Genomic DNA, 12,500 nt, shown 5'->3' on the forward strand with positions numbered 1-12,500 from the left:
TTCTGCTAGGAATCTCAATCTTTGACTTGTTGAATGAGATATTGGAATCAATGAAGCAAGATGAGGGGTCACCGTTTATAACTGCATTGACTAACGATATTCATATTCTCCCAGATTTTCATGGTAACAGGTATAGTGTTTTTTAGAATGGTTAACACGTTTTTTTACCTTGATTTCCTAACAATCTGCTATAAATTACATGCGAAATTTCCGTCAGGTCCCCTATTGCAGACCCAAAATCAAAAGGTATGATTTCGGGTTTAACACTCGACGCTAGTGAAAAGCAGCTGGCACTTCTCTACCTGGCCACAGTACAGGGCATTGCATATGGAACCCGCCATATAGTAGAGCACTGCAATGCTAATGGACACAAGGTGATGACTCATTTCCTGATACTAGTTTGTATCTGTTATTTATTGAATCGCTATTGCTCTCTTACTTGGAAACTCTTACGTTCTGTACTCTGATAGCTCATGTAGAATCTGATATAAAAGCAGTTGCAAACGCTAAATTTCCAGTTTACCGCATTGCTTGAAATGATCTTCTTCCTTATATTGCTTCTTTATGTCCAGATTGACACACTACTTGCCTGTGGTGGACTTACGAAGAATCGACTATTTGTTCAAGAGCATGCGGATATTATTGGTCTCTCTCACTCCCTCATTCCCTTTTTACGCTGTTTATCAATGAGTTATGCGATAATACATGAAGTGGATAACTGTGTAATGCATTTACTCTCTACATAGATACATTGCAAGAGGTTAATGAGACAAAAAAAGGGCAGTCCGGTGCACGAAAGCTCTCGCTATGTGCAGGGTCCGGGGAAGGGCCGGACCACAAGGGTCTATTGTACGCAGCCTTACCTTACATTTCTGAGAGAGGCTGTTTCCACGGCTTGAACCCGTGACCTCCTGGTAACATGCTAAAGAGGTTAATAAGAGAACTAAAATTTGCTAAAATAGTTTCCCGAGGTATTATAGAATGAAATTATGATCTGTTTCTAGTGAGACACTTGAAAGAAATAGATTAATTAATAGATTTTGTTTCGCTCAGCATTCCCAATCAGTTAGTCAGTTGACACCAGCAAAAGTAAACAAAGCTTGCTTACTATCCTCTTTGTTGATACCAACACAAAATATCAAAGCTTGCATGATATCCTTGCTGGATCTCCTCTAGAACAGTACAACAACGACTACGCCTCAGTCCCAGTCAAGTTGTGTCGGCTAAAGGAAACTCGCTGTTGCCGATGGTTGAACCCAGTTCAACCCCATGACAGGCAGGAGTACTCACCCATATATTACCAAAACTTGATTACCTCCTCTAGAACAAAGAAAAAAAAAGAGAAAAGGGCAGTCCGGTGCCCTAAGCTCCCGCTATGCGTGGGGGTTTGAGGAAGGGTTGTACGCAGCCTTACCTTGCATTTGTGCAAGAGGCTGTTTTTACAGTTCGAACCCGTGACCTGGCAGCAACTGTACCCGTTACCCCAAGGCTCGCCTTTCTCGTCTAGAACAGTAAACAATGAAATAGAAGAAAATAACCTGAAACAAGTTAGGAAGTGCTAGATTTGTATGGAATATGGATGGTAGTGATCTTAAACTTCCCCTTGAGCTTCCCAATTGCTGAAAGGGGTGTGTTATATATTTCAATATAGTATCTTTCTGTATCTGCGTGAAGCCTTCAGCATACTGAATAATCTTAAATTTCTGTGTTTGGATATATTAATCAATTCCTAGCTGTATGACACCTTGTGCAGGTTACCCTATCATTCTTCCTCGCGAAAATGAATCTGTGTTATTGGGGTCTGCTATTCTAGGTGCTGTAGCTTCAAAGAAATATCCTACTGTTCGTGAGGCGATGAAGGCAATGAATGCAGCTGGTCAGGTGCGCAACTGTTCACACTATCTACTTTTCTCACTAAAAGAGGAACCTTTAGCGACAGAAGTCTGGGCACTAGCTGTTGCCTGCCTTATTATTTTTTCGTTTTCTTTTGTGGAACGGGTGACTTTGTATATGTTCATAACTGATTCATAATTAAATAGTACTCAGGGTGCACTAGTCCCTATTTACAGCAAAAGAAACACTACGAGCTATTCTAAACACCTAGACGGAGTGTAGTATATCCAGAATTTCTACAGAATTGCCAAAGTTGATGCAATGTTGTCTGTTAAAAATACACCTGAAGTGTCACGTTTTTATGAGTTTCCTACCTGAACTATCATATGTTCACTTTTCCTACCTGAACTGTCACCTACTATTCCGTTGTTCTCTTTTCGTACCTAAACGGTGGTGAAAGAAAGTTAAATTTCTTTTGTTTTTATCTTATGGGACAACAGATTAAATGTTCCGCAGAATCTTTTACTGCATTGTCATGTTACTTGCTTAGAGAGACTGTCTTCGTTCTTGCGTCATCTTCTTCCCAATAATATAATGGAAGACACCCCGTCTTCTCTCTTCCACCGCCACCCTTAGCGCCATACACCTTGCCAACCAGATTCTAGTGATTTCATCTTTATCTTTGGCTGCTACGTCTTTGAAAAGCGTCTTTCCCCTTCTCTCCGCTTAGATTCATTATGCTTTATCGTTCTTATGGTTTTTGATGGCAGGTTGTCCATCCGTCTAAAGACGTGAAAGTAAAGAAGTACCATGATGCCAAATACAGCATCTTCCGCGACCTTTATGAGCAGCAACAGAAGCATCGTTCACTTATGACCGAGGCTTTATCATGAGGTTTTTTCTTCACCGTTGTCGCACTTTTTGGTATCCGATTTGTTACAAACCACGTCATCGAGGAACGACGGAAAAATGCAACACCAGTTCCCGGTCTCCCCTCCTCTCCCTCCTGCATTTCCTTGAACCATTATGTGAAAATGTATCAAATGTACAGTTAAAATTCTTGTTGACCTGTTCATGTCATGATTTTATTTCCCTATGGGGATCTTCCAGTTCTAGTGTAGAGATTCTTTACGTCTGACGGTCTATATAACTTAAACTCTTTTCGAAGTTACACTTAAGTGTGTTCATGGTGTATACATCGTACCTATAAATGCGCGTGCGATGTCATACGTATTACCAAATTCTGATTTTGATCCTTGTGATATATGCCTACAGCCAACTTGATAAACTACGCACTTCTAATCCTTCTCAGGATCCGTGGAAGAATCGAACCACAATCAACCTTAGAATATATCAGTAACTAGTAGATTGAAGGTACAAAAAATACTAGGTGACTTTTCTCATCTGTCTTAGCGTCGGTGAACAGAGTTGCCTGATATTTGTTACCTATTGCTGGTAGGAGGTGACAGGTATCTCATGGATTTACTCGAGGTGCACGAACGCTAGCTAGGTGATTTTTCCCATCTGTCCTAATGTTGGTGAACAGAGTTGCCTGATACCTGTTATCTCTTGCTGGCGGGAGGTGACAGGTATCTCGTGGATTTACTCGAGGTGCGTGAAAGTTGGTTCAAACACACAACAACAACAACAAACTTAGTGTATTCCCACATAGTGGGTTCATACCACTATCTTCTGAAAGACTGTTTCCGATAGACAATATTAATCATCTCAAATTTGCCAACCAACCTATGAAATCCTTTGACTTCTTGGTACATTTGATCTCATTTATTTTGTTTTGTTGACAAACTAATATTAGTGTCAATTTGTCATGTCATTGTCACTGTCATGTCTGTTGGAAGTTGCCATATAGTATTAAATTAGGAAGACTATTCTTCTCCATTTTGAGCCATTGATTAAAGATATGACCATATATCTAACTTTGGGACCTTTATGATCGCGCGATAGAGCTTCCTATTTATTACGTAAAATCAATAATTTGAACCAAATAGAGGTTATCTACGACACCTGACTTTCTCCGACGAGCTTTTTATCGTAAAAATTAAGAAGTCAAAGTTACACAACTGATAAATGAGAAAAAAAATAGTAATCTACACACTTTAAAGAGTCAAATTGGAATGTTACACCATAAATACCATCTTTAATTTTGACATATTTTCTTGGTTCATGCATTTAACTATTAATATTCATTCACACTTAGATAAGATTTTAAACCTTTCTCATTATAAATAGTTGTGTGTTTGAAATCATTTATAATCAAGTTCCTAGCTAATACAAAGTCATTTCTTTTTCAGTTTTCCACCTTGACGTCCGGTATTCATATTAGGATCTGAATAATTCCAAACCGAGACATCTGATTATGGATGGAGTGATCCTATCCTTCCCACCACATACCAGTGGCGGAGCTACACTTGGGATAGGGGTTCATCCAAACCCTCTTCGATGGAAAAATATACTATATATACATGGCTAAAATTATTTTATAGTAGACGTCGAACCCCTTCGGTTAGTTCGTATATTTACTTGTGAATCCCTTTGGTGAAAATACTGGCTCCGCCACGGCCACATACTACAAACTTATAATCTTTGGTCAAACATTACTATCTCACAAAATTTTCTACATTCCCATTAGGATAACATGACACAAGTACATAGCAATTCTTGCAAATTGTCAATAAATAGCTTAGATTATCATACAAATTGAATAATCTACTTTCATAGAGATGGAGAAAAGCTATATTCTTATCCTACTACTATTGACATTTCAAGATTCTATGGTTGCAACTTCCACAAATGAAACAGACATAGAAGCTTTGTTATCTTTTAAACATCTTATTACATCCAATACTTCTTTCTTGTCCGAGAATTGGACAACAAATACTTCATTTTGTTCTTGGTTTGGTGTCACATGTAGTCCACATAATAACCAAACTGTCATAGCCTTAAATCTCCCTAACATGAATCTTCAAGGCAAAATCTCACCATCAATAGTCAACTTATCATTTCTCACTATGCTTAATCTTAGCAACAACTTTTTTCACGGAGTTCTCCCTTATGAACTTGGAAATTTACCTCATTTGGAAGTCATTGATGTTCACAACAATCAGCTAGAAGGGACTGTTCATACTTCTGTCAGTAACATCACGAGGTTGAAGAGATTGAGGTTCGATGGAAATAGTTTCAGCGGTAAAATACCAGCTGAGATTGGCAATCTAACCCAACTTGTTGAGTTAGACATGTCACATAATCAGCTTTCAGGTTCTATTCCTGCATCAGTCTTCAGCATATCGTCGTTACGCGTTGTGTATCTGGTAAACAATAGTCTTTCTGGTTCATTCTTGGTTAATGAAGCAAAGGGTGTGATGAATCTTGAAGTTATAGACCTTAGTCGTAATCGAATCATCGGTGAGATACCTTCAAGGCTATGTCAATTCAGTGAGTTAAGGAGTCTTGTTCTGTCTTACAACAATTTAACAGGTCAAATTCCTGGAAATATTGGTTGTTTAACTAGGCTTGAAAGTTTTTATGTCACTCAGAATGCAATAAGTGGTACAATTCCAGTGTCATTGACTAATATTTCCAGTTTGGAATATCTTGGTTGTGTGAACAACCATATAGGTGGTAGAATTCCTCATGAATTAAGGAATTTATCGAATTTGAAGATGTTGGGGTTCGATTTCAATAATCTAACCGGTGAAATACCAGAATCTGTATTCAACATGTCTTCTTTGGAGTACATTGCTTTTAGTGATAACGATCTGTCGGGGCGAATTCCAACTACTCTTGGTTTACATCTTCCAAACCTTAAAGGAATTTTCTTGCCGGATAATCGGCTTGAAGGTGAAATCCCGATGTACATTGCAAATGCTTCTAAGCTTATCGAGCTGGAGCTGGCGTATAACTTTTTCACAGGCGAAGTGCCGAGTGACTTGGGAGATCTCCGTGAGCTCGAGTTCTTGAATCTTGGTGGCAATCAGCTTACGAATGAGAGAGGACAGCAAGAGCTTGGGTTCTTGAATTCTTTGGTGGATTGTAAGAAGCTGCAGTTTCTGATACTGGCTAACAATCCCTTGAACGGCGTGTTGCCTGATTCGGTTAGCAATCTTTCGTCCACTATAGAAATGTTCAACGTAGAGAAAAGTCGAATCAATGGACGAATTCCAAGAGGAGTTGGCAATATGAGTAGCCTGTTATCGCTAGTCTTGAGCGGTAACCAGTTGACAGGAACCATTCCGACAGAGATTGGCGAGCTGAAGCAACTTCAGAGGCTTTATCTAAGCAGAAACAAGCTACGAGGGCCAATTCCGGAGGAAGTATGTGACTTGGTATATCTAGGAGACGCGATTCTACATGAAAACGAGCTCTCTGGGACTATACCGAGCTGCATTGGAAATCTCAGTAGGCTGCAACGGCTTTCATTTGGCTTCAATAAGTTCACGTCAAGCCTGCCTACAAGTCTATGGGATATCAATAGCCTGATTTTTCTGAATGTGACAGAAAATTCAATACAAGGCGAACTTCCAATCGACATTGGAAAATTGAAAGCTATTGAAGGTATCGATCTTTCAAGTAACCAACTCTCCGGTGTGATACCAAGCACATTCGGAGACCTCATAAGCCTGCGTTATCTTTCACTGTCAAACAACTCGTTTCGCAGTGCAATTCCATCATCGCTTGGCAGTTTGTTAAGCTTGGAGTTCTTGGATTTGTCTTCAAATGAGTTATCAGGTAACATCCCAACGTCCTTAGAAAAACTCTGGTTCCTTAAAGAAATCAATCTCTCCTACAATCATTTCGAAGGTGAAATACCTACTCGTGGTGTGTTTTCAACATCTTTGCCTCAATCTTTCGTTGGAAACAAAGATTTATGTGGAAAACCTATATCAGAAGTTTCTCAATGTGCTACAAGTACTGCAGAAAAACGATCAAAGTCTAGGAAACACGTGCTTGCAATTGTCATTCCTGTGGTTGTCTCAGTTTTCCTCATATCAGTTGTTCTGTTCCTCAAGCGAAGATCAAGAAGAACGGAACTTCAAGACCACGAAGAGCTAACAGAAATCACAACACACCAGTTGATCTCATACCGCGAACTTCAACAAGCAACGGATAGTTTCAGTGGCTCTAACATGATTGGTTCAGGAGGTTCAGGTTCTGTTTACAAAGGCATATTAGCTAATGGAACTACAGTCGCGATAAAGGTACTAAATCTGCAAAACGCAGAAGGATGCAAGAGGTTTGATACCGAATGCCAAGTGATGAGAAGCGTTAAGCACAGAAATCTCGTCAAGGTGATCACTACATGTTCCAATGAGTACACGAGAGCGATCGTTCTCGAGTACATGCCAAATGGAAGCCTTGAAAATTGGTTGTATGGTGAGGAACATCAAGTCTTGGACATGTTTCAAAGAGTTAACATAATGCTTGATGTGGCTATGGCATTGGAATATCTTCATTATGGTTATGATTCACCTATAGTCCATTGTGACATGAAACCTGAAAATGTCTTGTTAGATTATAACATGGTGGCACATGTTAGTGATTTTGGCATCTCAAAGATTTTAGCTCACAACAAGTCCATGGCACAAACTAACACATTGGGCACTTTTGGCTACATTGCACCAGGTAAACAATTTCTTTGTCATAGATTTCAACCACTTGGAAACAGCCTCTGGCAGAAATGCAAGGTAAGGGTGCGTACGATACACCTCTGTGGTGGGAGACCTTTCTTGGACCCTGCGCATAGCGGGAGCTTTGGTGCACCAGACTTTCCTTTTTCTATATTTCAACCACTTGGAAACAGCCTCTGGCAGAAATGCAAGGTAAGACTGCGTACAATACACCTTTGTCGTGACGCCCTCCCCGGACCCTGCGCATAGCGGGAGCTTTGGTGCACCAGGCTTCCCTTTTTCTATAGTTCAACCACTTGGAAACAGCCTCTGGTAGAAATGCAAGGTAAGACTGCGTATAATACAGCTTTGTCGTGAGGCCCACCCCGGACCCTACGCATAGCGGGAGCTTTAGTGCACGAGGCTGTCCTTTTTATATATTTCAACCACTTGGAAACAACCTCTGGTAGAAATGCAAGGTAAGGCTGCGTACAATACACCTTTGTGGTGGGGCTCTTCCCCAAACCCTGCGCATAGCGAGAGCTTAGTGCACCATGTTGTCCTTTTTATATATTTCAACCACTTGGAAACAGCCTCTGATAGAAATTCAAGGTAAGGCTGCATACAATACAACTTTGTCGTGAGGCCCTCCCCGGACCCTGCGCATAGCGAGAGCTTTAGTGCACCATATTGTCCATTTTCTATATTTCAACCACTTGGAAACAGCCTCTGGCAGAAATGCAAGGTAAGGCTGCGTACAATACACCTTTGTCGTGACGCCCTTCCCGGACCCTGCGCATAGCGGGAGCTTTAGTGCACTACACTATCCTTTTTATATATTTCAACCACTTGGAAACAACCTCTGGTAGAAATGCAAGGTAAGACTGAATACAATACACCCTTGCTGTGGGGCCCTTCCCCGGATCCTGCGCATAGCAGGAGCTTTAGTGCAACGGGCTGCCCTTTTTCTATATTTCAACCACTTGGAAACAACCTTTGGTAGAAATGCAAGGTAAGATTGCGCACGATACACCTCTATGGTAGGCCCTGGACCGTGTGCATAGGGGGAGTTTTAGTGCACCCGTCCGCCCTTTTAATATATTTCAACCACCTACTAATATTGGTCATTTAAGGTGACTTTGGCGCTATGAGAATCTAGCTTCACTGACGCTCAGCTAAGTCTTGAACCTTTGCGCTGACCGTTTGCTTTCTCAGTAGCAAAAGCGCTTCTCTTTGCTCCTTAACCTTACATAGAAAGACAAGAAAGACTTCGGTTGTATCAACAAAACTGTCCTTCCATATAGATCGTCGTGGAATGAACTTTGTCAATAGCAAACCTATCCTGCATGTGTTATCAGATACTTTGACCAAAATAAGTCATTTTTTAAAATCAATTCACCAAAATAGTAACCGGTAAAGTTGTTGTCATATGATCACGACCTCACGGGTTCAAACCTTGAAAACAGCCTCTTGCAAAAATGCAAGGTAAGGTAGCGTACAATACACCTTTGTGGTGGGGGTCCTTCCCCGGCCTTGCACATAGCGGGAGCTTTAGTGCACCGGGCTGTCCCTTTAATTCACCAAAGTAATATATTTTTTGAAAATCTTACAAAACTAGTATAAACGTTGTTGGCAATAACGTATTAAGTTTTTTTTTTAAAAAATAACACATCAAAACGACGTCAAAGTAGGAATCGTTACTGACAGTAACGTTTTTGGCTTAAAAAGTTACCAATGGCAACGAGACTCTGCAATTCTACCACATAGCAGAGTTGATTTGGCAGAGTGGCAGAGTCTCGTTAATGTTGGTAACATTAGCCAAAAATGTTACTATCAGTAATGATTCCTACTTTAACATCGTCTACTGTTCATCTTGGTCCGTTATTTTTTTTCTAAATCTAATACGTTACTGCCAACAATGTTTATACTAGTTTTGTAAAGTTTTTCAAAAAAGCATATTACTTTGGTGAGCTGATTTTAAAAAATCACTTATTTTGGTCAAAAGGACCCCACTCAAAAGATCACTTGAACTAACAAAACATTCACCCCTTATAGAGTAGAGTTAAATGAATTTAACTTATATATACTGATCGTATAGAATCTTTCTACACAATCGTTATATTTAACTCATTATAACATATTTTTTTTTTTTTTTGTTTTAGAATATGGCTCAGAGGGAATAGTGTCCACTAGTGGTGATGTTTATAGTTATGGCATAATGTTAATGGAGATATTGACAAGAAGAAGGCCAACAAATGATTTTTTCAATGAAAACATGAACATGAGACAATGGGCAAATGAGTCATTTCCAAGTGATTTGAAGACAATTATTGATGCAAATATTTTCTTTGAAGAAAATGAAATTTGCATATTTTCTATGATGAATTTGGCTTTGGAATGTACAAGAAAAAGACAAGAAGAGAGAATAAATATGAAAAATGTAGTAAATAAACTTGGCAAAATTAAAGATAGTTTCTTATTGGATACAAAGAAGTAGGGGTTAGCATAGTATGGTATATTCTGAATTATCAAATCAAATAAAAATTTTTGATATCGTGATTTTGATATTATGGTATTTGATATGATATATATGATATACATTTTTTTTTTTTAGTATATGATAAGGTATTCAATATTTATAAATAACCAATCGAAATACCGAATACCATATCAAAGTATATAATTACATAAATACGCCTCTCTCTCTCTATATATACTACTTAGTATTAGTATAAATTAAAAGTGTTTAGATATAAAAGTGTAATTGACTAATAAAAGGAGTTGTTTGTACTTCTATTTAAATATTTCTACATGTGTAATGTGTATTTACGATACAATTGAGAGTTGAGACGTGCTTTTGAAAAGTCGAAGTAGTAATACTCTAGTATACGAGTATATATTGTTGAAGTTGAACGAATTATGGTTACTGATTACCATACTGCAAAATATCGAAATCGACCATTAAAATACTGAACTATATCGAATTAATATGGTATGACAATGGTATAATGCTTTTAAAAATCGAATACCAAAATTATCGTACCGAATTTTCAAATATCGTATTATACCATACCCCTACAAAGAAGATAAAACCTTAAGAGTCGAATTTGTTAAATTTAGTAGTAATATATTACTCAATGTACTGAAATGTTGTTAATCTTCTGAAAGTCTTTTTCAAAGATTCTATATAAATTTCTCTATGAAACCGAGATAGTTACCTTTCAGAAAATTCTAACAGTAGCATAGGCATTTTGTGCTGCTTGCTTTTCTATTATTCAAAGAGGTCTCTAGGCAGTCTGCAGATAGAAAGGAAAGTCCGAACTCGTGATTTTAGACGGAAAGGCATTCTATAAACAAGGCATACATATGCTTGTACTTGTTTTCCTTAGCCTTGCTAATCTTTTCTTTTATTGCTTTCGGACTAGCCTGAGAATTAGAGCTTTTGGGTGGACATAGTAGTCCTAGCCCAGGAGTAGCAACCGCCCGACCCTAGGGATTTATCCCATCCATTTGCCATAGGGTCCTCGCCCTCTTGACTTGATATGTCAATCATACTAGGCCTATACTATGGGGAGGATCACACACTTTTGATTGTTTAGTTGCTGGGAGGGCTCCTTTAGTCTTCTTTAAGAGCTCGTCCCTAATACCCATTAGATACTTCGCCTTCTAGTTAGCTTTAAGGTTAGTAAGAAGTTAGAAAAGACTATCAATGGCAGCATAGAAAAGTCAGTCATCAATCGGACTTCTCACCCGATTAGTCCTCTCTCTTCCTTCATACAATCTTATCCATTTCAGTAATAGTTGGAGTCAAAGTTTCGACTTTATCCCATTAATAACCCTTTGTAGAGCTACTAAAGAACCTGAAAGCAAGATCTAACAAGTCAGCACCAGCGCCAGCGTAGGGGTTGACCTATAAAGAAACCTGTAATTGAGCCCTCGGCGTATGAGAGGACCAGGGTGAAGACAGTAGAGAAAGACTTTTTATTACGTTATCCAGAATGCGATGCCCCAAGGCAAGAAAGTAGCAATCGACTTTCAATCCTATGATTTTACTCGAATAGCTAATGTCAGAGTAGCAGATATGGTTTTTAGCGGAAGCTGCTTTCCCTGAATGCGGAATTGAAAGAACCATGCCTTTTTTCTTATAAAAGCCTCCTCATCAACTCTCTGTCTTTCGAACCCACCTCACCGAGCTTAACGCCCTGGAGTCGCTCTTGAATCGAGTTAGTGAAGATACCAAAAGCTAGTCTTCTTTTTGATAGTAAGAGATAGAAATGCGGCGAATCGAGAAAGAGCTTATTAGCTTATTTCAAATTCGAGTCTAAGTTATTGAAATCTTTATCTTCTTATCCCAAATTGGCATATCTGTCCTTTGCGCCTCTCTATATGTAATTTTCCCTTATTTAGAAATTGCGTATAATATAGAAATAAAGATGATTCGCTTTTTTTTTAATCTTTCTTTAGCCTTTCGTGGAGATCAAATCCTCTTGTCCTCTTAACTCATATTTCCCACGTAGTTCATCGGTTAAACCAACGATTCTCTTCTCAAAGTCAAAGCAATGAAAGAACCACCCCTTCCTGTTTTTTGTACTGTCAGATAGAAAGCAAATTAGACCCCCAAGAGTCCTTCTTTACCAGAACTACTCTGGCTTATACTTCTCTCGTGGCCTATCTGCCCTATATTGCATTCCTGCATTTCGCATCTTCTAGTCAGTGGCATAGGGACCTCTGCCTTTCTTCTCCTATTCGAAGACCCTTGGCTGAAAGAGAAATCAAGGATCAAGAAAGATATAAAGAACAGGTCTCAACTCCACTACAAGAAGATTGGTTGCTCTCTACTTCCTCATTCTCATCCTCGGATTCTTCCTATACCATTACTTGAGGTATTGAGGTTGAACTGACATTTTTCCCACGTAGTTAATCGAACTTCAAGGAAGATTGATCACAGCTGAGTCTGAGCACTTCTTCAATTTACTAAGATATCCAGTCTTAAATTCCAAGGTGTGGACCAGGAAATGCTCCCTGAATCATGAAGTTTGAGAG

The 12,500-nt window shown here is 39.0% G+C and overlaps 3 protein-coding genes across 4 annotated transcripts in view; all 3 read left to right on the plus strand.

Moving 5' to 3' along the window:
* The window catches only part of LOC107877497, a 57,692-nt gene that overhangs the window by 9,897 nt on the left and 35,295 nt on the right, over nucleotides 1-12,500 (plus strand). The gene's annotated exons all lie outside the window — the stretch shown is intronic.
* On the plus strand, nucleotides 12-3,006 carry LOC124899977 (FGGY carbohydrate kinase domain-containing protein-like). Its single transcript, XM_047415051.1, has 5 exons — nucleotides 12-130; nucleotides 218-374; nucleotides 573-645; nucleotides 1,754-1,881; nucleotides 2,604-3,006. Exons 1-5 carry the CDS (start codon nucleotides 51-53, stop codon nucleotides 2,724-2,726), a joined length of 561 nt encoding a protein of 186 aa, XP_047271007.1. The 5' UTR covers nucleotides 12-50; the 3' UTR covers nucleotides 2,727-3,006.
* LOC107877498 (receptor kinase-like protein Xa21) lies at nucleotides 4,557-10,014 on the plus strand. The gene is made up of 2 exons (XM_016724155.2): nucleotides 4,557-7,473; nucleotides 9,620-10,014. The coding sequence occupies exons 1-2, from the start codon at nucleotides 4,575-4,577 to the stop codon at nucleotides 9,952-9,954; spliced, it is 3,234 nt and encodes a 1,077-aa protein (XP_016579641.2). The 5' UTR covers nucleotides 4,557-4,574; the 3' UTR covers nucleotides 9,955-10,014.

Source organism: Capsicum annuum, chromosome 7 (genome assembly GCF_002878395.1).
Source record: "Capsicum annuum cultivar UCD-10X-F1 chromosome 7, UCD10Xv1.1, whole genome shotgun sequence".
NCBI classification, from domain to species: domain Eukaryota; kingdom Viridiplantae; phylum Streptophyta; class Magnoliopsida; order Solanales; family Solanaceae; genus Capsicum; species Capsicum annuum.